Source organism: Leptopilina boulardi, unplaced genomic scaffold, assembly GCF_019393585.1.
Source record: "Leptopilina boulardi isolate dan_hultmark-lab unplaced genomic scaffold, ZJU_Lbou_2.1 LbouV2_372, whole genome shotgun sequence".
Lineage (NCBI taxonomy): Eukaryota > Metazoa > Arthropoda > Insecta > Hymenoptera > Figitidae > Leptopilina > Leptopilina boulardi.
Genome location: NW_026137943.1, coordinates 1,022,533 through 1,050,119, shown reverse-complemented (window position 1 = coordinate 1,050,119; position 27,587 = coordinate 1,022,533). Strand labels below are relative to the sequence as shown.

At 29.3% G+C, this 27,587-nt stretch overlaps 1 protein-coding gene across 1 annotated transcript in view; it reads right to left on the bottom strand.

Moving 5' to 3' along the window:
• The window catches only part of LOC127287754 (uncharacterized), a 94,416-nt gene that overhangs the window by 19,027 nt on the left and 47,802 nt on the right, over nucleotides 1–27,587 (bottom strand). Inside the window, exons 7-21 of the mRNA XM_051314848.1 lie at nucleotides 21,168–21,215; nucleotides 17,342–17,544; nucleotides 16,857–17,046; nucleotides 16,010–16,108; nucleotides 15,591–15,730; nucleotides 15,239–15,311; nucleotides 14,959–14,994; nucleotides 13,777–13,918; nucleotides 13,500–13,605; nucleotides 11,925–11,957; nucleotides 11,149–11,247; nucleotides 9,239–9,285; nucleotides 8,982–9,160; nucleotides 3,461–8,068; nucleotides 3,054–3,116 (exon numbers count right to left, since the gene is read on the bottom strand). Of these exons, the coding sequence (XP_051170805.1) occupies nucleotides 3,054–3,116; nucleotides 3,461–8,068; nucleotides 8,982–9,160; nucleotides 9,239–9,285; nucleotides 11,149–11,247; nucleotides 11,925–11,957; nucleotides 13,500–13,605; nucleotides 13,777–13,918; nucleotides 14,959–14,994; nucleotides 15,239–15,311; nucleotides 15,591–15,730; nucleotides 16,010–16,108; nucleotides 16,857–17,046; nucleotides 17,342–17,544; nucleotides 21,168–21,215 (6,066 nt within the window). The remainder of the gene's footprint in view (nucleotides 1–3,053; nucleotides 3,117–3,460; nucleotides 8,069–8,981; nucleotides 9,161–9,238; nucleotides 9,286–11,148; nucleotides 11,248–11,924; nucleotides 11,958–13,499; nucleotides 13,606–13,776; nucleotides 13,919–14,958; nucleotides 14,995–15,238; nucleotides 15,312–15,590; nucleotides 15,731–16,009; nucleotides 16,109–16,856; nucleotides 17,047–17,341; nucleotides 17,545–21,167; nucleotides 21,216–27,587) is intronic.

Here is a 27,587-nt window from a genome sequence, read left to right as displayed (position 1 = left end):
TTTATAATACGTCAGAAAACAATAAAATACATCGGAGTACATTAGAATACATAAAAGTACATCAGAGTACATTAGAAAACTCCAGAGTACTTGAGAGTACATAAGAGTACATAAGAGAACATCAGAGAACATCAGAGTACTAAAAAATACTTCAAAATATTCCTTTACCCTTGAAAACAGTGAACAATAAATGAATGCTATTACGTTACAAATAAAAAAATTTTTGATTTAATTTTAATTTTAGATAAAAAATCACTCAAATCGTAATTACGTAAAATTAATTTTAAAACATCTGGTATCTATTTTTTTTGTCAAGGTTCTTCGTTTATTTGACTAAAGACAATTTTCTAAAGATCTGTTTGTTTAAATTCCACTCTATATTGACATCAAACACCTTATCATTTTTGATTAGATAGCGCGAGTGATTTCGTAAATAGCGAAACTTTCTTTTTTTTTAAACAAAACCTAGATTTTAAAAATTGTGTTTTCTTTACTATTAATTTTTATTCTATTTAACACTTTATTTTCAAAAGAGATGAAAAAAATAAATTAATAAAAATTCCTGTAAAATAAAATATTTCTCTAAATTATAAGTTATTTTTATGTTTCTTAAAACTTTTTTTTTGTGCTGTTTCAGATATTTTTTAATCGTAATCATTGAAACTAAAAACGATCAGATTTCGTCATTCTATATGAGAATGCATTCCGATTTAAATTGCGAAAAATCTTGACATATTTAAAGAAAAAAAAAAAAAAAAAGAAATAAAATATATATTTATTTTGCGAGTAGATTTTTTATCGAAGATAATCGCAATTCTATATAAATTTTTTTTTCATGTAGAAGGACCATTTATAAAAGGTCACGTCGATTTAAACAGAGGTTAATTATGTTAAGCAGCGGTTTAATCTTCAGCCTTGAATGATCGCCTTGTTCTAACTTCCGGTGAGACGAAAAGGGTCTCAAATATATAAGACTCTATTATTGTCATTAATTTCATTTTGTTTATGACGGAAATATTGCGTAAAACAATTAAAAACTTAAATATAAAGAAAAAAAATTTTCTTTTAAATTAATGTATTATTAATATATTTATATTTAAAATGTAATTATAATTTAATACAAATAGAAACATTTGTAAATAATTAAAAAATAAAATTATATTATGGATAATACATAATATAGCATTTGAAATAACAGAGACTTTAATGTTCTTTAATTGGTTATCTTTTTGATTTATCTCTTCTTCCTTCAATTTATTTAAGGTGAGATCACATTTATTTCTTCCAAATGACTCACGATTTGTGTCATTTTTTATAAATTAATGTAAATATAAAAATTTCCTCATAATAATGAAAAATAATTTTCAAAAAATAATTTTTCAGTTAAAAAAAATATAATAAAATAAAACAGAAAATAAAGTTAAAAAATTAACTTTTCAAAAATGATAGTTTATAAATTAAATTTTATCGATTAACCTCGCTCATCACTCTCTTTGACATTTGGGCAATGATTCAGTGAATTATTTATCGATTCAATGAATCAGAAAAAATCATTCTGATAAAAATTGATTGATGGAAAGAAGCTGCTTGACCTTTTTATTTGTTAATAAAGTATTACTTTTTTTTTATAATACATTTACGTGCACAGAAACATGCCGGAGATGACGATTATAGCTCAAGTATACTGCTTGGAGGTCTATTATTATCATACAAACATACAAAAGAAAAAAAAATATGATTCCCCTTTTTTGCAATTGAATATATGTTATTATACAAGACATGAAGTGGATGATCGTTTTATAAATTGCACAAGGCACGAAACGAGGAGTTTCAAAAAAAAAATGGTTAATTTTCACTGATGCAACTTATTTCTATGGTAAATAGAAAATCTTGTTCCTTATTCCTAACTAAGGCATAATTCCTCAGTCGTAAGATGACATTTCTTAGTCGTGAGTTGTCATTCCTATGTCGTAATTATTATGTCGTAAATCCTGAGGCGTAAGTCGTAATTCCTAAGTCGTAAGTTAAAATTTCTCAGTCGTAAGTCATTATTCCTATGTCGTAAGTCGTAATTTGGAATTCCTCAGGCATAATTCTTATGTTGCTATTCCTAAGTCAAGTTGGAATTCTTATGTCATAATTCCTGAGTCGTAAATTGGAATTTCTATTGTCGTAAGTCAAAAATCCTAAGTCGTAATTTGGAATTCCTCAGTCGTAAATCTTATGTTGCCATTCCTAAGTCTTAAGTTGGAATTTTTATGTCGTAATTCCAAAGTCGTAAGTCTTTATTCCTATTCCTCAGTTGTAGTTCCTGAGTCGTAATTTGGAATTCCTCAGTCGTAATTCTTATGTTGCCATTCCTAAGTCTTAAGTTGGAATTATTATGTCGTAAGTTATTATTCCTATGTCGCAAGTCGTAATTTGGAATTCCTCAGTCGTAATTCTTATGCCGTAATTCCTAAGTCGTAAGTTGAAATTCCTCAGTCGTAATTCCTATGTCGTAAGTCATAATTCCTAAGTCGTAATTTGGAATTCCTCAGTCGTAATTCTTATGTCGTAATTCCTATGTCGTAATTCCTATGTCGTAAGTCATTATTCCTATGTCGCAAGTCGTAATTCCTAAGTCGTAATTTGGAATTCCACAGTCGTAAGTCTTATGCCGTAATTCCTAAGTCGTAAGTTGAAATTCCTAAGTCGTAAGTTGGAATTCCTCAGTCGTAATTCCTGTGTCGTAAGTAGTAATCCAAATTTAAGTAAAATAGTATTTACATACATAAAATATTCTAACATGCGCTATTCTTATAGCAAAACATATAGACATAATCAAAATTAAAATAGCATTCAGAAAATTTTGGCATACACAATTTTAATGTTTAATTTATGTGACGATAGCATTTTGATTTTATTTAACTTTGTGGCTCCCCGATATGAGCCCTGCCAGTGCTTGGTTATAATTTTTGGACGGGAACAATTATCATGAGCATAAAAATAATGAAAACAACAATGAACACCGAATAAATAAAACAAAATTTTTTGAAATAAAATGATATTACCTTGAAAATCGCTTCTGTAGTGCTGGGCTTTAGGCGGTGGTGGTGGTGGTGCGATCGAGTACTCTATGGATGAGCGAAAAAAACGAAAATAATAAGTAGCTTTTCTAGCACAAATCGCTGGAATCGAAGCTTTAAACTTGAATCCAACTTCCTTCCGTGGCGCAACTCTTCATACCTTCTATCGATATTGGCGTTGCTTTTTATATATAGATATATTTTTTTAAATTCGAATCATTTTTTTTTTTCATTTTCAATTAAAACAATCTCTTTTAAACATCATTTTCTATATTATACAATTACCCCCAATCTTCCTGACACACTCTCCACAAAAATTTTTTTTTATTTAATCATGATTATTATAAACAAAATGAAAAAAAATAAGCGTCTACTTTACAAAAAAGCCGGACCTTCAAATGTAACTGTAGGTCTTGCAGTATATGTTGGTAATGGTGGCCACCATGGTCGTGAATCACGTCGAAATGTTGGCGATGGTGGCGGTGGTGGTGGCTGATATCTGTACCTTGGTCTATGTTTACTTGGATCAAATGGTTGATTAGCAAAAATATCATCGTGAGGAGGATGTTTTAAAATTGAAACAGGCGTTCTTGGTCTCACTGGTGATGAGGAAGTGGCTCTTGGTTTTTCAATTCTTCTCCTTCTTCTTGGTGGTGTAATGGAACTTGCGTCTGACAATGCTCCAACTTCCTTAGTTGAATGAGATCGTTCATTAGATTCAAGATCAGGAGGCGATGACAATGATCTTGCATTATCCCGTCGACTGGGATACTTGTGAGCCACCCACCTACCGGCTAAATAGGGTGCAATGTCTCTTAATTCATGAACACTGGGCGTTGAAGTGAACATCTCACCTAACAATGAGGTCTTATCAAATTTTTCAAATTTTTCCCTTACCCTACCAACGGGACGTTTTGCCTTTAATTCCCTTGTCTCCTCCTTACGAGCAATGGAATTACTAGTGACAATGTTTGACGAATCCTTTAGTTCGGCCATTTTACTGATAACATTAATGTGAGGCATTGATAAATCCTCGAGTCTTAGTGGAACACGTGGAATTGGTGGTGAATATCCACGTCGTCTAACTCTTCCTCTAATTGGTAATTCATATTTTCGTCTTAGCCAAGCAACATCAGGAATTTCTTGTGGTTTAATAGTGACTTTTTTCAATAGATTGCGTGCTAATTCAGGATCACTTTGATAGCGTTTTGTGAATATTAATTTGGCACGACCCTCACGTAGATCCTCAAGACTTTCAAATTTATCACGAAGCCTACGCACTGAACCGTTTCGCACGAGTTTTAAATAGGTACGCCAATATTTCTCTGGATCAGGTGATGTGCTTCTATACCAAAGACTCTCGATACTGCACGATGATGTGGTTGATGTGCCAGCACGATATGGACTGACACTGCGTGGTCTTTCGTATTCACGGTCTCTTAAACAAGCGTGCAATTGTCGCGTGCTACTGTCCGGCGAAGCGGATGGACTTCTTCCTTTGATAGTGATCACCCCATGTCGTGGTGATGTTGACCGTGATTGTATTTCATCGATATGAGTTTTATATCTGGCAGATTCAACTTCGCCAAAGAGTTCTTTTAAATCGGCAAAACTTTGCGATGATGAAAGTTTTGGTTTGATATTCTCAAAAAATTCTACTTTTCTTGGCACATGTTCGGATTCAATTTTTTGAACAACTGTTCTTACTGATGACGCGGAACTTTCAGTTGCACTGTCAAATTCACTAGCCGATGGAAGTACTTTCAAAGAATCAGACAATGACATTGCAAGTATTGGTGGTTTTTTGGACCATTCATCAATGACGTTTTCCACTCTTTGAATACTATCGGAATTTGTATTATTAGGTGTCAAAACAAGGAGATAATTTTCCTTTGGTTGGGATTTTTTTAACTGAGCTACTGCTATTGCTCCTCGGGTCTCTTTTGGACTGATTGATCTTTTTTGAACCTTATTTAATACCTCTTTACTTAAGGTGAGGGAAAGTTTCTTTTTCTCAATCTCAGTTAATGAGGAAGGCGTAACACGATCTGACTGAGATCTTTCGAGACTTCGAACACGACTTATGGAGTCGCTTCTTTTTTTTGGAAAAGTTGCCTCTTCCTTATCGACAATCATCGAATGACATCTTACATGAAGCTTTTTATCTTTTTGTTCCACTTCCTCGGGAGGAACAACAATTTCGTAATTTTGTTCCATTGGATTTAATTTCTCCTTAGGAGTAGTACTCTTGATTTGGGATTTACTTTTAGGATTATCACTGCCATAAATTTCATTCAATTGATTCTTTAGGGTATTAACTTGTTCGACTGAAAGGCTACTCCAAAATTTTTTACTTCCACCGAGACTTTTCTGTAGGGTACAAGAGACATTAGACTTGTCGGTATCTACTTTATCGGTAGCTTTTTTCACCATTGTATTTGCTACATTCACGACAGAATTTCCTCGCCAAAGGGGTTTGTAAACATCTTTCTTGGACGCAATCTCCCTCTGTCTGGATGCTTCCAGTTCACTTTCTTCATTAGCCAATTTTTTAAATTGTTCACGAATATTTTCGACTGATCTTTCCTTTAATCGGAGACCTGAGTCACCTCTCCATTTGTATCTATCGACATCTTTAGTACTGTAGAGGAAATCTTTTTCCTTTTGTACGTTACACAATTTTTTGTAAAGTACCTTTAATTCCTGATGTGCTTTCTCTTTGGAACGCACCTCCTTCCATCGATCGTAATCAATTATCTCTTCGTTCTTCATTCTAGGTCTAAGATCACCAGTTGATGTTGTTTTCTCTAATTCTCCCATTTTCTCTAAACTGGAGTAAAAATCGTGTAAATCCTTATAGCGACTAGATTTTTTTCTACAGTGCAGCATCTCAAGAATGTATTGCTGATAATCTTCACGATCAGTTGGAAGTGTGTTTAGAGAACTGCTACTTCTAGTCAATGAGAAATTTGAACCAAATACAGTTTTCTTATGATGACATTCTTCTACATCACTTGCACTTCGGGTTCTAATTTTTTTAGAAATTTCAGAATCTTGTTTTAAATTTCGAATTCTTCGAGAAGAGGGCGATGGAGATGGTGAAGGCGAACGGGAATGGGAAATGTGTTCTGGTAATGTTCTCAAAGGCGGTTCACTCAAACTTCTCTCCTTTGTGTCTCGCATTAAATCGGGACTTCTACCACGTAAGGAGGCTGAAGATCCAAATTCCTCTGAACCTAATAAACTGTCGAATTTGCTGACTTTTTGGAAAATGGAACGACCAGACCAAAAAACACCACCACGGGGACTCGAACATCTGGATGATAGACTTTCGCGTTCCCAATTTTTGAATCTTGAATTGGAGACTGGTCGTTTATTGGACAAGTAAATATTTAATGATCTGAGTGAGGGTTCGGATTTGAAATTTTCTGTTTGAAGTTCTTGGAAGATACGCGCCTTTTCCTGTACGGCTGTTCGTCTCAAGGTACTTGTTTGCGATGGAGTTGGCGATAAATCGCGAAGAAAAAGACTTTGGAAGAATGTATCAGATCTTGTTGCCTCCTGATGCTTTTTTATCTGATCAACAGTTAAGGTGGGAATTTCCTCATCTGAACTGCTTTTTCTTGATTTTTTAGTTCTTGATTTTAGTAATTCCTTCTTTGATGTCTTTTGCTGTTTCATTGTTTTTGATTCCTCGGGATTTATAAGCAAAGTGAGGGGTTTTGATGAGTTTTGGATTGTTTGAGTTTTATCGCGAAATTTTTTCCTTCGCAAATTATCACTGGATGTGATTTTTGAAATTGACGAGGATGGAGAAGAATCTCTTGTCAATTTTAGTTTTGGTGATTCTGATAGGGTTCTACGAATTGCTAGGGGAGATGATGCTGGCGTTATTTGGAGACTTTCTTGGGACTTTTGTAAAATTTTTGATGAAATGGAGACTTTGGATTTTGGTTTAGTAGAATTTGTCACTGTTGTTTTGGATATAATTCCAGGTTTGCGACTTTCTTTGATATCTTTGGAATTATCCTTCAAATGTTTGCATCTGTTCTTAATGGATTGATACTTTGAATTAATTTGACTTTGTTTTGGAATTTCTTTTGAATCTCGTGAAATATCTCTTTTCCCGTCTTGGGAGCAATATTTCTGTATTGCAAAATCTCGTCCCCGGGAAATTCTTTGGCTTCTTTGTATTTCTGTTGAACTATCTTTGAAACAATCTTTTTTCATTAGGGGTTTTTTGAATTCAGATAAATCGGCAGTTGATCTACTGAGTCTTTTACAGGATTCGTCTTGCTCTTTTTTAGTTCGTCGAATGTCCTTTTTCACGGGGCTTAAATTTTTTGTACCGTTATGATGACAAATTGTAGTCTTAGAATTCTTTGAATTTTGACAAATTTTTCTGGGTAGAAAAATTCTCTCCTGTGGCTCACGAGGACGTAGTCTATCAAGACTTCGTGAGAAGGAAGTTTCGGATTTTTTTTGTGAATCAGGAGAAGTGATTCTTGCACGTGAACAAGGACTGGCAGAAGTGGCTCTAATTGAACGAATTTTATGTGCCTCTTCACGATCTTTTCTATGGTTCTCCAAATTGGAATTGAGTCTCTCGCGTAAAACTCTGATGCTGGAAACTTTATCGCCGGCAAAGCACTGCTCGTGTCGTTTTGATGTTTGAGATGTGGTGAATTTTGAATAAAATTGAAGTGTTTGATTATTTTTTGAGGACTGTCTTCTTGGCGGTGATGGAGGTCGAATTGGAGATGTCACTCTTGAGGCAGGCTTTCCCTGTAGTGAGGATAATCTTATTGGTTGTTTTCTATCCGAAAAATGAATTTCAGAAATAGATTTTTTTATAGAGTTAGTCGCCATAGAAGGAGTTGTCCTTTTGTATCGAGCAAATGTCATAGACGATTTTGAAAGCAGGAATGTGGGATTTTTTCGATGAACTCGAATCCGCGTCAAAGTTGGCGAAATAGGGAAATACTCGATCTCAGAGTCGTCTGTGGACAGAGGTTTATGATGTTTGGCTATTAATCGCGATGAATTTCTTGGAAAATTTCCCTTTTACCAAATTTCAAGCCGTGAGAGATCACTTTGAAAATTCAGCGTGCCATTATTATTTTTTTTTTCTTTTTTTTTTTTTTTTTTTGGTAAGATCCTCTTCATTGTGCACGAGGTGTGTGAGAAAAAAGAGAAAAAATCGGCAAAGAAAAATTGAAAATTTGCGTACCAATATCGACAGACGTTTTGAAGACAGTGACGAGTGTAATTATGTTAAGGCGTTCCCAAAAAAATTCTTTATTTTACAATGAACCAAAAAAGCTTTTGTGCAGTAAATAAATGATAGTAAATTTTTTAAATTGCAATAATTAATAAATAATTAGAAAAACAATATTTCAGCGTTAACTACTAAAATTAATTTTAGTGGATAAATATTTAGTTTATGCTTTTTCTTCTGAAATGTTCATAAACCAGATGAAGATTTTTATGATTTTTTTTTATAAAATATTCCAAAGCAATAATATTTGATGCAATACTGAAAATAACATGCACAATTAGACTAATTTCTAATTTTGTCTAAATAAAATAAAGAAATTTACAATTTAAATTGTAATTTCTGCAATACCGTCAAAAATGCTTAAAAAGCTTTCTATCTAATTTTTTTCGTGAAATAAATATATTTTTACATGCTAGTCAGGTCGCAGCTATAAATATCTTTCCCTTTTATTTTATTAATCAATTTCGAACATGCCTGATTAGTAAAATTATTCCGCAGAAATAATTGTACCAAAAAAAAAAATTCTTCTTGTGATTTGTGATAAAAATAAAAGAATATTAAATATTTGAAAAATAAAATTTCAAAGTGTACCCAAATAAAAAAGCATTTAGTTGAAAATTTAATTTGAGGCTTACCTTTAGGGCGTTCCGGTGCAGGTTTTCGAAAACCATGAAGAGGCACGTCTCCACCTTTTTGTACTGTTTTGTACGCTAACCTTTGTTCCAAGGGACTCAAAGGACTCAAAGAATTAACGTCCTCTCTTCGACGAAATATTAACGTTGAGTCACTTTCGTAACCAGATTCTTTTAATGCGCTGAAAAAAAAGGAAGAAACATTTTTTTTCTTTTTGCAAATTTCTTTTTAACTTTAAAAAAATTTAATTTTTACTTACTGGGACATGTACGGTCTTGACGATTGGCAATTTCGTTGATCGAATGGCTGAAAAATGAAATAGAATATTAAGCTTGTGGGAGTAAAAGAATTTTTTATATATAGAGATTTTTTTTTAAAGAACTATTTTTACAAATAAGACATGCTTACAAGGGGCGTTTATTATGCACTTGTGTAAACGAAAATGGCTAAATATTCTTTATTTTCATATAATATATAATTATTTTAAACACTTTTTCCTTATTCGAAAAGCGAATTCGAAAATTTTAGCGTATTAATATAGAAGAGGATTCATTTAGGATTCGAAAAGCGATTGACGTGTTATGTGAACAGCATGCTGTGCACTGAAGAAGATAAGCTGAGAATTTGATTAATGTAGCGAGCAAATTTATTGTGGAATTTGGCCAAAATGGTTTTTGAAATATTCAATATTGAAATAGGAAATTAATAATGAGCACTAATAAAGATTTAAAAAAAAAATTTTTTTTTACTGTAATTATAATAAAATTAATTAGGATAATCTATAAAACAAAGTGTATATTTTTATTTTTACATATAATTCAATTAATACAACAGCTTAAAAAACATCTCTAAATGTAATAACACTTTGCTTTAGAATTAATAGAGTAAAATATTAATGATAAAAAAAATATTACTCCTACTCTATAAAAAAAATGTGTATTGTAAAGAATTAAATGTTTTCATTTTCGCTAATTGTTACATGTAAAAAAAATTTTGCTACAGTGATTAACACAAAATGTGTCATTTAATACGTTGAAAAAATATTTTAAACTATTCAATTAGTTGGATTTTGTACCATTTTATTAATCATTGCGAATGTGAAATCAAATTTCGCGCCTATCGACAGCAGAGGCTAAAGCGCATGCGCGCAAGTGATTCAGGTTAGGTTAGGAGAAAGACACGTGACGTAACCACGAAGCGATTTTAGACTTCTGATAGAGTAGAAGTTTATATCGTAGAGGAGGAACTAAAAATTATTTGAATCGATTATGATTCTTCGAAACAAAAAAAGTATTTTATAAAAGTGTTTGGAAAAAAGTGTCTTAAAGTTGTAATTCCATTTGGGAATTTTTTTTTAGCGCCACTAATCGTCCAATTTAATAGATAAAACAAAATCCAAAAAATTGAAAATAGCAAAATACAATTTTTAATTAAATGTAAAATTATTTTGTAAGTTGTTGTTGGAAACAAATATTTGTGTAGATGATGAAAAAGTAACAACAACGAGACCGTGCAATCTACAATTTGGAGGTGCCAGGTTCTAACCCGTAAAGGTGACATCAGAGAAGTTGAAGAAGGTGGTGATGGTGTAAATAGCGTGTTATGATTGGTGCTGGAAGAAGAAGTACAAGGTGAAGTGCGTTGGTGATGATGATGATGATGATGGCGAGGACTCGTCAATTTCAGTGACCGATCCTCGACCCTTGATAAACTTCCGTTTTGCGATACCGATCTTGGGGTAAAACGATCCGGAAGTACAAAGCTCTTAGACTTTGACTCCATTATGCCCACGTGCTTTGACTCTGGTTGATCCAATGGTCGTATTATACGATCAGAACAGTCATCGACACTATTTACAATATTTCTTTTACATTTATCAACATCATTAGTCTTTAATGCCTTTAATGTCTCGTTTCGTGTGTTAAATTTGTTACCAATTTCAAGTCCCAAACTACCAAGTGAGCCAAACATTTTTTGATCCGAAAATATTGTCTTAGTCTGAATACGAGCAATATTTGACTTGATTTTATCAAATTTTGGATGTGGATCAAGATTATCAAAATCATTAAAACGAGGACGAAATCCATTTTCGCGTTTTAATTCACGAGCACGAAATCCGTGACCGATTTCAGTTGTTTTTGTGCACGAGTTGATATTTGGTAGTCTTACATTATAATTGTCCGCCGAACGATAAGACAGACTCAATGATCGTGTTGCAGTTTTCTCCAATTGTTGTTGACCATTTGGAAGTCCATTCTCATCCAACCACTGTTCTCCAGCATCATATATCGTTGTAATCATCAGGAAGTAGTGCAGACACAAGACACAAATAACCAAGACACACATCGATCAACATTGGATCAAAAATTCAATATTTTGATTACATTTACTACTTATATTGAACAATATTGTATGGGAAATTAAAAAAAAAAAACACGCTGCTGAATAAGAAAAAAAAATAATAGGAGGTTACAACAATTTTTTATTTACCACAGACGATGAAGAAAAGTATTCAGAAAATTGTGATGGTGCTCATTATTTAGACAATAGCGAAGATTTTTATAAGCCAATTAGTAGGAGAAATTAGTAGAATATTGATTTTCAATAATTGAAAGTAAAAGTTTTGTGAATGAACGACCTTTAACCATGAAGTTGAGAACCCTGTGCAAGGAGAGGGGGAATGCTGCGCGCGCAGTGTTCTCAACTTTTTGTCCACAGAAATGCATTCAATTATTGACAATTGAAAATGTTAATTGTTAAACCCCCAATTGTCTCAACACCTGTTTTATAGGCATTTCTAAATAAATAATTTTAAAATAAAAAGTTACAAAGAATAAATATTTTTGGTGCATCACAAAGTTAAAAAGTTAGAAAAAAAGTGTACTGAGAAGAGGTGTCTTATCTAATTTTTTTTTTTTTTTAATTATTCATAAAAAATGGCCTACCCCGTCAAATATGTCCATGACCTCGTCCCACCACTAGAAAAAATAGAATTAAACACTGCATTATACTAGGCGGTTAAACTGAGGACTTTTGTATACGTGTACATCAAAAATTAAGAAATTAGATGGTTATTAAATTGACTACAAACGCCACCTTTTTAAATATGAAAATATAATTATTTTAAAAAATTTTTAATAAAACATTTAAAAAAGTGACGTACTTGTGATAGAATAGAAAAAAAATCTACAAGCATTTCTACGAAAGCTTAATTAAATAAATATAAAAAAATAATAATAACAGGTGAGACATTTCTTATATGAAGCTTTTGATATATATATATATATATAAAATACATCGAATTACGTGAGCGATGGAGATTTATAAAAATATAATTTGTGGAAAAATTTAAAAATTCTTTTCTTTATGAAAGCAAAAAAAAAAATTATTTCTCAACATTCAATTTTTTTCTACTGTTAAGTCGACTGTAAAAATTGAAATTAAAATTTTTTATATTTATTTAATCAAAAATATTTTTTTTGTTATTATTATTATTCATTTTTTCCATTTTTACAGTCGAAGGAAATATATAAAAAAAAAATAATAATTCGCCACATAAACTGAAGGGGCCCAACAGTGAATTTTTTTTTTATTAGATATATATATATTTGAAGAGGTGTCATTGCATTGTTACCTTCCTTTTTGTCCAAGTAAATATCGTTGGCTAAAAGCAAAGCCATTTCAAACGATCATGTTCGATTCTGATATCATTCTCGTATGTGGCTTTTATACCATTAGGGATTCAAAGTTTGAACATTACGAGCATTATTACAAATGCGAGCGATGCGTTAATTAGCGCCTTATTCGCGTTACGTTCATAATTGTGCAAATTTTCAGGAAATATATATAGATATACGAAGCATAGAGTCTCTAATCCGATTAGTAATATTAGCAAATTCTAGTGAATATTTTCGATGAATTCTTCGATATAGGAAATATATTCTTGCTACAATTTTTCTTAATTATTTCCAGTTCAGAGAATTTAGATTGATTTTTTTCTTCATTTTAAGATTTTATCAATTTTTTTTTTTTTTTTTTGACAATTACTACTTATTATTATTACACTGGAACCTCAATTATTGGACTCTGTGAAGTTCTAATGATAAAATGAGAGGGTCAGTCTACGTCTTACTACTGACTGTCTACATAATAGAGGTTTCAGTGTAATTCAATTACTACTTATTATTATTATTACACTAGAACCCCGATTATTGGACTCTGTGAAGTTCTAATGATAAAATGAGAGGGTCAGTCTATGTCTTACTAGTGACTGTCTACATAACAGAGGTTCCAGTGTAATTCAATTACTACTTATTATTATTACACTGGAACCTCAATTATTGGACTCTGTGAAGTTCTTATGATAAAATGAGAGGGTCAGACTATGTCTTACTACTGACTGTCTACATAATAGAGGTTCCAGTGTATTTTAAGAATTTTCAATTAATTTTCATTTAGATTTATAGATTTAGGGTTTATTTTTTTTTTGTTATTAGTTTTTTGTTTCTGACAAAAATTACCTCTTTAGTTTCCTTTTCTGCAATTGATGATTTTCCAGGTACGTAATCCTCAATGCGACCAGGCTGATTTTTATAAATGTCTGTTTCGCACTTTAGAGCTGCGCTCCTAGTTAAATAAACCACATTTCAAATACATTTATTTCTTTAGTTAAAATTTTTAATTAAAAAAGAATCTTAAATTTGAAAAAAAAAATATTTTTATTAACGAAAATTTGTTCAGTTTTAAATATTTTTCTTTTCTTTTTTAAGGATATAATAAATTTATATTTTGACTAACTTTTTTGGCATTGTTGAGGTGGTGAATTCATTTTCCTTATTGCGCACTCGTCGACGATTATCATATGTGGAAGATCTTTCGGAATAGCCACGTGGTTCAGGTTCACTCAAATAACCACTTGAGCTACCACCGTATCTTGTACCTGGAAAAAAAAAATATTTTTAATTACATTTTTTTTTTTAATGAAAAATTTTTTTTAAACAAGAAAATATTACACAATTTTTCGATAAATTCATTTTCATACTAAAAGGTATTTTTTTTTTTTAACTTTAATAGAAAATTATTATATTTATTAATTATTAATTAATAGTACCGTGAGTAAATAATTTATTAGAAAATTTGAAAAAAATATTTCAAATAAAAAAATAATATTGCATTAAACTTTAAAAATTTTAATAATAAATTCAAACAAATTAATGATTTTTTATGATAAAATGTTAGCAAGTTTTTTTTAAACATTAAATTTGAATTGGTTATCCAAAAACCGTTTGTGGAAATTTTTTTAAAAATATTTATTATTAGTGTTTAGCAAATGCAAAAATTAAAATCACACAACAAACACAATTATTATTTAGAACATCATTTATTTGTTATTTGCACACACAATTTATTTGTTATACAAAATAATTATACATATATACGTCTAAAAAAAAAAGAACAGAAAATTCAAACCAAAATTCATTCAGAAAAATATTTTTCTTTAAATTAAATTATTTTTCCCAAAAGATTAGTGAATTAATTTTATTCACATATTTTTAAAAAAATAAATAATTTTTAATAATAAATTTCTGAAATTTTATTATTTTTTTTTTCAAAAGAAAAAATTGGAATTTTTTTTTTTTTGTTTTAAGTTAAAGAAAACATTTTTTTGAATGTAGGCAATATGAATTGATAGAGCAGAATTTTTTTTTTTTTAACGTGAACAGCAGCGATTTATTAAACAGCTTAGAGGCTACAATCGTGTGTAATCACGAATTAGGCGAATCAATAAATATATATATTAATGAATAAATAAATAATCAAGTCGAAAGAGGCAATTATTAGATATGCCCGTTACAAAATGAGAGTTGAGAGCTCAGCAATAATTTAGCCGGTTAAGTACATTAATGAGCCGCGTATAGTATATATATATTTTTTTTAATGAATTTTATTAAGCTGCACTGGCTTGAAGAAGATATTCACCTCGTCGTGGTTTGTAGCGAATCGTTACGTAGTCGTCTGAAAGTGAAAATTTTTCATTCTTTTTTACGGATTATTTAACTTAATTATTATTTTAATATAATTCGATTTTTTACATTTAATTATTTTCATTTTTTTTTATATATAAATTGTCTGTAAAATTTAATAAATTTCAAAAATGAATTAAAAAATTTTAAAAAATAATTTTTTTAAAATTAACATTCTTAAAGAAGAATTTAATAAAAAAAAAATATATATTCCCGGCTTATAAAGAATGACTGACCATCTTTCTCGGCACGATGCAAGGAATCGTACATTCTTTTGTACCATTTTGCTTGATTGTCTTCTTTAACTTCCTGAAAGAAAAATTAATTTATAAAAAAAAATATTTTAATTTTCAAATTAATTAATAAATAACAATAATCTTGATTTAAGGGATTCAGTTGTGACTACTAGCGCTACGGCGAAAAGCAAAACTATTTGGACTTATGATCCGGTTTCAATTTGTTATAAATTCGAATTGTAATTATTTAAAAAAATTTTAATAATATTAAAATTATTTGAAGTTTATTTAAAATCTAATTTTTGATAAAATTCTAATGGTTAATAATTAAAAGAAAAAATATATATCTTACGGATCTCAAAACAAGAGGAACTCCTTCTCTTGTAGTTGGACCAATACCGTCGAATTTTCGAGGACTCGAATCGGCCATCTTCTTTCTTGTATTAACATTCATTTCCGGTTCGCTGTCGTACTCTTTCTTTAATGTATAAACTGTGCAAATGCTGATAAGTTGCGACAATGTCTTTGCAATTTTTGTAAAGCAAAAAAAAAAAAAAAAAATAACACTCGCGAATTTCGATGATTTTGCTCCGTTAGTGCAAGAGCCGATTTTTTTTTTATATTTTAAATATAACGATGGTAGGTTTAAATATGAGTTAAATTTGTCGAGCAAAAAAAAAAAAAGTTATATAATAATGCTTTAATTACATTAAAAATAGAAATTAATTTTAAAAAAAATTAATTTTAAATTTTGTAATTATTAATACTTACTGATTTCACTGGGACTAATTAGTGGCTCTTCCTCGTTCTTGATTCGTGGTAATGTCTGGCACTCGTCTAGATACGCAGCTCCTTTTGGCAACTGTCCCTCTACAAGTTATATAAATTATTAATGTAAAATTTAACCAAAATTACTGAAAATTTGCATAGTAATTTTACTGCAAAATTTATATGGTAAACTTGCTGAAAACTTTAACATTAAATTTACTGTAAACTGTCTGGATAAAGTTGCAGTAAACTTTTATTATGAATTTGCTGAAAATGTCAAAGCAAACTTGATGAAATGAATTAGTAGAAATTTCCCAAAAAAGTTTAATAAAAAAATTGTTAAAAATTTGTAATGTAACATTACAAATTATTAATCATGTAAATTTGACGGAATTTGCAAATAAAAATTTTAAAGAAATATTAAATTATAAATTTTACAAACTTTTTTGTCAGAATCAATTTTTAAATTTATCAAAAAATGATAAATAATAATATACAATAATAATATTGGATTGAAATAATCATAACAAAACGATTATTACAATTATTTGGTAATTAAAAGTAATGGAATAGAGGAAAAAGATTATAAATTTTTCATTTTAAATTCAGCAAAGGATTTTAATTATTCTGTAAATTATTGATTAGTTGATTTTCTGTTTATTTTGTTTTCTATTAATTAAAATTTATTAAAATGGTTAACTGATTTGAAAAAAATTATTTTTTTATTCACATTTTTCACATCATCTAAAATGTTAAAAGAGGGGTTTTTTTTTAAATTTTTCCCAAAGAAAATTTTACGTTAAAGCTCGACAGTGAGAGATTTAAGCTATTTTAAAATTTAAATACAAACCTCTGGCTTTCTGTAGAAGCGTGATTGTAGGATTTTGCGCCCGAGGTAAACGAGGTGCACCGGCAAGTGTGTTCAACCCTTGAGATGGAGCTGAGTGAGAGTTGACGATACGAGATGTGATATTTTGTGAAAGAGCGTTTGATGCTTCTTTTCTTTGTGCCTCACTTTCCCAAGGTGGAGGCGTTTCTTCCTGTCATATTCATAATATTATTTATATATATATATATAACAAGTATATTTCCTTATAACAAAATACGTAAATTTTAAGAAATAACTTTCTATTTTTTTTACTTATTTTGCTTATAAATATTTATGTTTCTAAAAGGAAAATATTTACCAAAATATATATATTGTCATATAAATTTATTTTCGTATTTATATTAAAAATTATATCATTTTTAATTATAAAAAAATTAATTTTAATGATTTTTAATTGTAAAAAAAAGATAATTATAATAAATTTTCTATTCAAATTTTATTTCTACCTGTTTTATGGATTGATTTTTTCTCCCCAAAACAGGACTTTCGAATGGAACTGAACGGAATTCCTTTCGTTCAGGAACAGGACTTGGTCCAGCACTTGATGGTGTCCAAACAACTGATATTGATGAGTCCTTTTCGTCTTTATTTCGATCTGGACTTGGTTGTTTTGGCGGCGGTGGAGGTTCACTTCCCGGCGACCAAACACCTTTTAATTAAATTACAGAACATTATTATTATTATTATTTTTTTTTTTTTGTAAAATTAACAACAGTTTATACAACAGGATGAATTTTTCTTTATATAAAAAATATTATATATTGCTATATATATTAATATTTTTTATACAATCATCGATAAGTGATGCAGTTAATGCGAGCACTACTAAAAAGTAAAATCTGTTTTTAAATCATGATAATTTAGTTGGAAAATAATTAAAAATAAACATTAGAAAGTTTAGTTAATTTCGCTTTGACGTCAGTCCGTCAGTCCGTCCGTCCGTCCATCGTACACTCGTACGGTTTCCATGAAAACAGTTACCATAGCAACCGTTTCCATAGTAACCGTAACCATAGCAACTGTAACCATAGCAACCGTGACCATAGCAACCATTTCCATAGTAACCGTAACCATAGCAACCGTGACCACAACAACCGTGACCATTGCAACCGTTTCCATAGTAACCATTTCCATAGCAACCGTTTCCATAGTAACCGTAACCATAGCAACCATTTCCATAGCAACCGTGACCATAGCAACCGTTTCCATAGTAACCGTAACCATAGCAACCGTGACCATAGCAACCGTTTCCATAGTAACCATTTCCATAGCAACCGTTTCCATAGCAACCATTTCCATAGCAACCGTGACCATAGCAACCGTTTCCATAGTAACCGTAACCATAGCAACTGTAACCATAGCAACCGTGACCATAGCAACCGTTTCCATAGTAACCGTAACCATAGCAACCATTTCCATAGCAACCATTTCCATAGCAACCGTTTCCATAGTAACCGTAACCATAGCAACTGTAACCATAGCAACCGTGACCACAACAACCGTGACCATAGCAACCGTTTCCATAGTAACCGTAACCATAGCAACCGTGACCATAGCAACCGTTTCCATAGTAACCATTTCCATAGCAACCATTTCCATAGCAACCGTGACCATAGCAACCGTTTCCATAGTAACCGTAACCATAGCAACTGTAACCATAGCAACCGTGACCATAGCAACCGTTTCCATAGTAACCGTAACCATAGCAACCATTTCCATAGCAACCATTTCCATAGCAACCGTTTCCATAGTAACCGTAACCATAGCAACTGTAACCATAGCAACCGTGACCACAACAACCGTGACCATAGCAACCGTTTCCATAGTAACCGTAACCATAGCAACCATTTCCATAGCAACCGTGACCATAACAACCGTGACCATAGCAACCGTTTCCATACCAAGCGTTTCCATAGTAACCGTAACCATAGCAACTGTAACCATAGCAACCATTTCCATAGCAACCGTTTCCATAGTAACCGTAACCATAGCAACTGTAACCATAGCAACCGTGACCATAGCAACCATTTCCATAGCAACCGTGACCACAACAACCGTGACCATAGCAACCGTTTCCATGACAATCGTTTCCATAGCAACCGTTTTCATGGCAACCGTTGCTAAGGATAATTAAATTTCTATTAGATGCAAAATTTTATAAACTTTCTAATGGTTTATATTTTAAATTTCAATTTTCTAATTTGACTAAATTATTTCACTTTAAAGACAGTTTTGGGTTTTTTTTTTCAACAATACTCGCACTAGCTGTACAGACAATATAGATGATATTGTTGATTGTGAAATTGTTTATTTTTATCTTACAAAAAATTGTGATGCAACATGCAATAAAAACAAAAAAACATTGTTTAAACATTTAATTAAGTAACTGTAACAAAATATAAAAAAAAATCGACATAAATTAGTATATTACGAAATTTTTGGACACTTGGCAAGGGTGTTGAAACAACACGAAATAGTTCCTTTTAACGATGGCAATATAGTAATATAATTAGGGTCTTTGCACTGTTATGATAAAAGCAGACACAAGGAAGACGTGAATTTATAAAGCGAGGGCCAAAACATCCATTTCAAATGAGAGGGCGTTGCTAATCTTGGATTATGCGAAGGCGTATATTACATAAAGAACTCTTCTTCTTCTTCTACTTCTTCTTCATTCCCTCGACCATTTCAAATCCACCCGATTTGTCATATCTATATAAATTTCACGATATGTTGACACACTGATCTCACTTCCGAGATCCTTTAAAAGTTTAGCAGTAATTATAATTTATTTTTTGTACAAAAAAAAATAATTCGAATTTTGTATTTTACTACTAAATTTTTGTTTCAATAGGAGTTTTAAAAATAGATCAATTCGGAAATTAATGTCAAAAATGTAATATCGAAATCAAATCAACTTTTTTATTATATTTTTGTTTCTTTAAAAAAAAAAAAAAAAAAATTTAGACACGAGAAAACAAATTTCAACCTTAGAATGTCACAATTCAAATAGAAATGAGAAAAGTTATTAATTGCTTTTTTTAAGGGGGCGAGAGTATTTGAAAAAATTTAAAAATGTTTCTTCAAATGATTATAACGCATTAAAAGTCGACCATAAAGAAACGAGGACGAGCTAAATAAATAAACTGAACTTCATTTAAGATAATAAATTTTTGAATAAAACCTTCACATTTTATTAGAACTAAATTAATTGTCTAAAAACTTTTGATACAATTTTATGTACAAATATCTCAATTTTTTGATGTAAATATTTTTTTTTTTTTACAATGTTTTTTTTTTGATGAAATATGATGTCGAGAGTGAAAAAAGAAGTTTTGTACATAAAATGCAATTTTTTTTTTTTTACTACAAAAACGTAAAATAAGTAAATATATATATATACAGTTTCGCGTAAATTATCTTGTCTTTTGAGATTAGTTTGTAGTCGGATTTATAGTATCCGCTACACGTGTCCCTAGCGACAACAGGAAATCAAGAGTGTCCCGTTTCAAGATACGTGTAAATTTAGAATATTTTGCATATAATTGCAATTCGTTTAGTCTCAAAATGACCTTAGACAATAGGAGTTTTACTATATAAATAATTTAGAGAATCGTGAAAAAAAAACTAATTAGATTCTTATAAAATATTTAACAGTATTTTTTTTAGCAGTTTAAAAAAAAAGTTTAAAAAAAAATAATTAATCAATTTCTAATGTTGCAGCAAAAAAAAAAAATAAATCCAATTCAATGTTTGAACGATAAAATTAGTTCACAGAAAGCTCAATCTTCCTGACAGTCATGCTGAGCACTTTTTGATTTAAATTTTTGATTAGTATTACACACTTTCTCAAAGATATATATATATATATATTTTAATGAGAGAAATAATTCAATTAACAGGAATGATTTTTTTGTCCAGACATTATTTTCAGATACACTATCTGAATGTATTTAAATCTATAATTTTTTAATTACTTTCCGTCTACTTCTGTGACAACTATAAAAATTTTCCCTTTAATCCAATAATTTTTTTGAAATAAAATTTTTAATATTTAAATTATTTTTAATGTTTGTATTAATTTTCCAAAGAAATTAGAAATTAAAAAAAAATTGTTTTATATTTAATTTAATTGTTTGAAAAAAAAGTAGCAAAATATTTCTCTCATTCTGACGATATTTTTCATTCGACGTGAACTGATTTTTTTTTTTTTCGTAAAAGCGACACAAACAAGAAAAAAAAAGAAGCAATGAATCTTCACACACGATTTACCTGGCTTCGCAGATGAAGCTTTGAACGTCGGTGCAAACATGACACTTTCTGAAAAAGCATCAAACAAAAACAAAAAAACCTTTTAATTCTCATAAGTAAAAAAAGAATCCTATAAAAATTTTTTATTTTTTCCTCTAACAAAAAATATTGTCTTAAATTGAATCTCAATTATAATGAGAGAAAAAAAAAATTTTTTATCCCGTAAATATAATAAATTTATTGAATAATAATTATTTTAAATTATACCAAAAAAAAGGAATTTTTTGTTATTAAAATTTTAATAAAAAAAAAAATTGTCAGTTACTCGTGAAAAAGTTTTGTGAATTTTTTTTCTGGTGAATTAGATCTTCTTAGAGCGTTGAAATGAGTATCGTGATGAACGAAGAAGTTTATGGACTTTTAACGACAGCAACTGGAAACAAGTCTCAAAGAATTTCTACATTGAAGGAGACAGTCTTTGCGGTTCATTAATATAGAAGCACGAGTGATGAGAGTCTAGAGACTCTTGGGGTGACAAGGAAAATAATAAGACGAGAGCGAAAAAATAAGAAAGACAAGTAGACGAAGGTTAGAAGACAAACACTCCGTCGTCTACAATAAATTATTTTGATAACGTTTTTCATTTTTTTTTCGCTTTTTTTTTAAAAACAAATGTATGTAGTGATTATTATGTCTTTCTTCATTCGTTCAAAGAAAAGATTTTTTAACTTAAATCATCATTATTTGAAAAATGAATGAAACCATTATATTTTCCAAAGACATAAAATAATTAATCACCAATTAGGAATTAATAGTAAATAGAATTTAGGAAATAAAAAATATTTCGCAATCAGATACGGAAAATGTGAAGGTGTTCACGAAAATAGCAAATGCGATACTTCCTGCTGTGAATTCAACAGTCGTTTCGTGGTTTACGAAACGGTAATATGAACCGCTTACGTAATAGAAAAACAATTCTAATCAATTTCCTCAGCTTTTGACAAAACGTGCCCTTTTTTTTAATTTGGAAAATTTTTAATTTAAATTCAATTTTTTTTTAAATTCTTCTTAAATTTAGAAAAAATCAACAAAAGATATTTAAAAAAAATAAATAAAAACAAGTGTCACTTCTTCGTCAACAAAAGATTTTCTTTGCGCAACCTGTTGGACGAAGGAGTTTTCAATCTCATTGAGAGATAATCAGAAAATAATCCCTGGAAATCACACTCACTTTTTTCCACCATAACTTTCACTCTATTTTATATGTTATTGTTTCTTTTTTATAAATTTGATAATTTTTTAGTTTTCAAATTTTCTTTTCTTTTTTGTTTGCTATCAAAAAAAAAAACTTAAAATTAGAACATCAAAACAGTTTCGAGCAATATATACGCAACGAACGACGGTGTTGAACTGAGGCGTCGCGACGCCAAAAAGCAGCAAGACGCCGTCTCCGTTTGCGTTTACGTCGACGTAAAGGGAGAGAAGACCAGGGCAACGTCAACTTTATTCTATGCCGGCAGGAATAGTACGCGCGCGACACAAACACAACTCATAAATGGACTATGTCATCTTCTGTTTATTTCAAAATGAGAGGGATTCAAAGAAGATTTATTTTCTCACTTTCTCTCAAATAAAACAAATAAGAAATAATAACCTTTTTGACAAATTAACGAAATTTTATGATTACTATATTCATAAAAAAAAAAATATATATTTTTGTTTGAGAAAATACATTCTAGATAAAAAATTATAGAGACGTGAAAACTATTTTTTGTCTAAAAATTTTGTGTTTTTGAATAACAACACTATTAAAATTAATTGCAATATTGTTTGAAATAATTTTTATCTTATTTTCTTGTGAAAATACATAATTGTAGCAAATTTTAGCTTCTTAGGTTATAAACTGTAGACGTGAAATTAATTTTAGTGAAAAATTTTGAGTTTTTTATTAAAAATATTATTCAAATTAATTCCAAAATTGTTTGTTATATTTTGCAACTTATTTATTGGAGAAAATACAATACTGTACCAAATTTTAACTATTAAAGTCAAAAAATGTGGACGCAAAACTGATTTTTCTCAAATATTTTGTGTTTTTGACTAAAAAGACTATTGAAATCTATTTCAATATTGTTTGAAATATTTTTTATTTTATTTTCTGATTAAAATACATCACCATACTAAATTTCAACTTTTTAAGTCAAAAAATGTGAACGCAAAACTGATTTTTGTCAAAAATTTTCTGTTTTTGACTAAAAACACTATTGAAATCAATTTCAATATTGTTTGAAATATTTTTTATCATATTTTCTGATCAAAATACATCACTATATTAATTTTTAACATCCTAGGTTTAGAACTTTAAAAGTAAAACTAATTTTAGTAAAAAATTTGCCGATATTGATCAAAAATACAATTGAATTCGATTCCAATTTGGTATGAAATATTTTAAAATTTTTTTACTGGTAAAAATACATTACTGTACCAAATTTTAGCGTTCTAGGACAGAAATTGTGAATGTAAAACTAATTTTAGTAAAAAATTTTTACATTTTTGACTAAAAAGACTATTGAAATCTATTTTAATATTGTTTGAAATATTTTTTATTTTATTTTCTAATTAAAATACATCACCATACTAAATTTTAACTTCTTAAGTCAAAAAATATGAACGCAAAACTGATTTTTCTCAAAAATTTTCTGTTTTTGACTAAAAACACTATTGATATCAATTCCAATATTGTTCGAAATATTTTTTATCCTATTTTCTGTTGAAAATACATAACTATACCAAATTTTAGCTTCCTAGTTCAAAAATTATAGACGCAAAACCACGTGTTGTTGAAAAACAGATATCAATTTAATTTTTTTTTTACTTTTTCATCATTAATTTTCAAAAGAAACAAGTTCTAGATAAACTAATATGGATTAAAGTAATTTTTAAATTCTTTTTACAGAAAAACACTTGGTGAGACTCTTGTATATTTGCAAAAAAATTACTTTGGAAGCGGATAAAAAGAAATAATGGTAAAAAAATCAGCGTGAGAAGTTACAGGTGTTACTACAACTATAGAGAGAGAAACTGGACAGAGTTAGAGTATATATATATATATACAAAGTTGAGAAATCGAGTCCGTTATTGAATTCGCACTTCGCTGGACGAGTAGATTTTTAAACGAGATTTTTCTTCAAACCAAAATTGAATCAATTCACGAGAGAACTTAAATTGACTAAAAATGGAATATACTTTACTTTCGTTTTTCAAATTTATTTTTCAATGTATATATACATAATTTTTAAACTCTAAAAATTAATTTACCATCTTAAAAATAAAAAAATATTTACGAAAATAAATTCACTCTACACTTCTTCTTGTCTTTTTATTATAAAATTAAAAAATTCTATGCCTTAAAACTTATTATCTAATTCTTAAATAGAAAATTAACAAATAAAATATAATAATTTTCGCTCGTAACAAAACAATGTCGTTAAATCACGTCCGCATAGTAAATGAGAACCTTAACCTTGAAATAATTCATGTAACGACACACCTACGTTAACATCGAGGAAGACTCAATATGTACACTATATTTTACTATATATATAAATCGAAATATGATACTTTAAACTTCTTCCCGTGGCAATTTAAATAATCAGAGCATGAAGGACACAAAATTAAGAACGACTATTATTGTAAAAAAAAAAAAAAAATTTCGTCGGGGGAAATTTCTTTATTATATTTAGTCTTATTTAAAAATAAAACGAAGACTCTCATGATTGATGGGAGAAAGAAAGATCCCTAAAATATGATTTGATGAAATAAATGTTTTAGACAAATTATACAAAAACGAACTTTGTGTATTTTATACCAAAAGAAAATGGGGAAAAAAAATTTCTAAAAAATTTTATAATTTTATTCTATATAGTGAAAAATTAGAATTCGTACGAGTAAAAATTAAAAATAATTTAAATAATTTTTCTCATCTATATTCTCACAATTGTAAACAAGTTTGACGTGCGCAAGGGATTCGTGTTAACATTAAGTTATGCATTGTAAAACATTCTGTAGTGCCTGTGCATGAGAGATAATATGCTTCCGAGTCGTAGAACGTTATCAGAGGCAGAGGTTACGTGGCGCCAGTTTACAACCGTTGTTTATAGTCCAAGTAACGTTAGGGTTACAACGCGCCATGTTCTCCATTGAACATACATACACATATATCTGGTCACCTCTTAAATACCCGATAATCTACTTCAATTGTTTTAACATCCCTTTATATTATCCAAAAACTATCTAAAAATCTAACTTTCAATTATTAAACATTTCTAAAAATAATTTACAGATTTATTTTTACCGAAAATTCTCCCTTTTTTAAAAAAAAAAAAACTCATTTGAAGTGTAAAATCCTTTCAAATAAAGAGGATTACGTTCCACATTAAAAATATTCAGAGATGAAAGTCCATTAAATGAAAAAAGAGAAATACAATAATATATACCTCAGTTCAAAATGAATAACGTATACGCTACTCATTTTGAAGTGCAACAAAATTGTGCCTCGTAGGTGGCGCCACTTTCAATGTGACTCATTTTCAACTGCAATAAGGTTTTTTGAAATCAATTTTTTCCTAACTAATTTTAAAATTTTACTTTTTTTCATATTAAAATAGTACAATATTTGTACAGATATAGAATTAAAGAAAATAGTTATATAAATAATATATAGATTAACATTCACGATTGTCGTGCATAAAAATACAAACCTGTTAAACCTCTGGTAATTATCTTTCTATATATATATATATATTATCAAGCTCTAGTGAACACCAGGAAATGAAATCAAACTAATTTTAAAGTGTCCAATACGATATAGATAAATAGTGATTGAATGAAGCTAATTGTGTAAACTAAAACGCACCTTCACCAAGCAAAAATCCTTTTCCAATATTTAAAGCAGAATCAATCTCGCTCAGGAGATCGTTTGATTTATGTTTCCGTCCTCGACGAATGTCAATTCCTTTAACTAAAAAAAGCATGCCAAAGTGCAAATAAAAAAAAAAAATTACTTTTATTTAAATAAAAATTTTGAAAATTGCAAATTTTTTATATTTAAAAAAAATCATTCAAAAAGAATATAGAAATCAGGACTATATATATATATATTAGTAAAATATGAATCGATATCATAAATTTTAAATTCAGTCAATTTGTTGAACGATTACGACTTTAAACTTTTGCAATGGTCGGAAATAGCTGAAATAGATGGTTCCTGCAGTATAAACTGGGATTCGATGACGTTAAGCTAGTGTGGCCTATTTTTCCCCAAAGAGACCTAAATATAGTTTTTGTACTGTTCGTGAATCACACACAGAGCTATTCGACTTGGGTCGCGCACTTCGTGATTTTAGGCGCAAGCTCATAAACTATACGCGCGCTTGAAACTCACACTCTCGCTATGCATCGTATCGTCCAGTTTGAAATAATAATAATAATAATAACAAATCCCTGACTCATCAGGAAAATTTTCCACAAAAAAATAAAATGACTATTTTTTAAAATGTAATTCGCAAAAAAAAAAACAATCCTTTTAATTTTTCTCAGCATTTTAAAATTATTTTTCAAAAGAGGAAGAAAAAAAAATTAATATTCCTCATATTTTCATCTATTTTCAATTTCTCGGTAATTTCAACGATACCTTTCAACATTATGTGTATATTTAGTTTTTAATGACCACTATTATAACCCATTAACATTTCACTTAGGAGCTTAAATTGTCATTTCGAAATTCAAAATTCTAGACAGTACGCTTTATTTATTAAATATATTTAAAATTTTTAATTCTAAATTTTAAATTAATATAAAAAAAAAATATTTTTCAATTATATATATATATGGAAAATATATAATTCATCTCTACATATAGAATATGTAATATTTCCTTTATCCTAATTTCATGCAAATGTTCTACTCTAAATTCTTGAAACAACACTCTGTATGTGTTCAATATTTCTCCTTGAAGTTTAAATAAAAAAACGAAGTCAAAAATAGAGTTTATAAAAATTTTTTCCTTTTCGACCAATATTTCCATTATGTCGACTTATATTTTACATATTACAATTTAGAATAAATTTTAAACTAGTTCAAAAAAAATTCTGATTTTTGAAATCTTATTTCCATTAATATAATTTTTTGTCAAAATTGAAATAAAAATTGTTTTAATTTTATTAATTAAAAAAAAAGGGATGAAATTGAAAAAAAAGTGAGAGAAAAGAAAATGGTTGATGAGAAAACAATGTTTTTTCTATCTATTATAATATGTGTACGATTCTCCCTGTAATTCAAGAGCGGGACTAGTGGATCGAGGTGTGTTTGACGGACAAGTGACGTAACATGACATAATTTATTATTATGGTACGTCGCTCTCCATTTCTTTTACAAATGGAA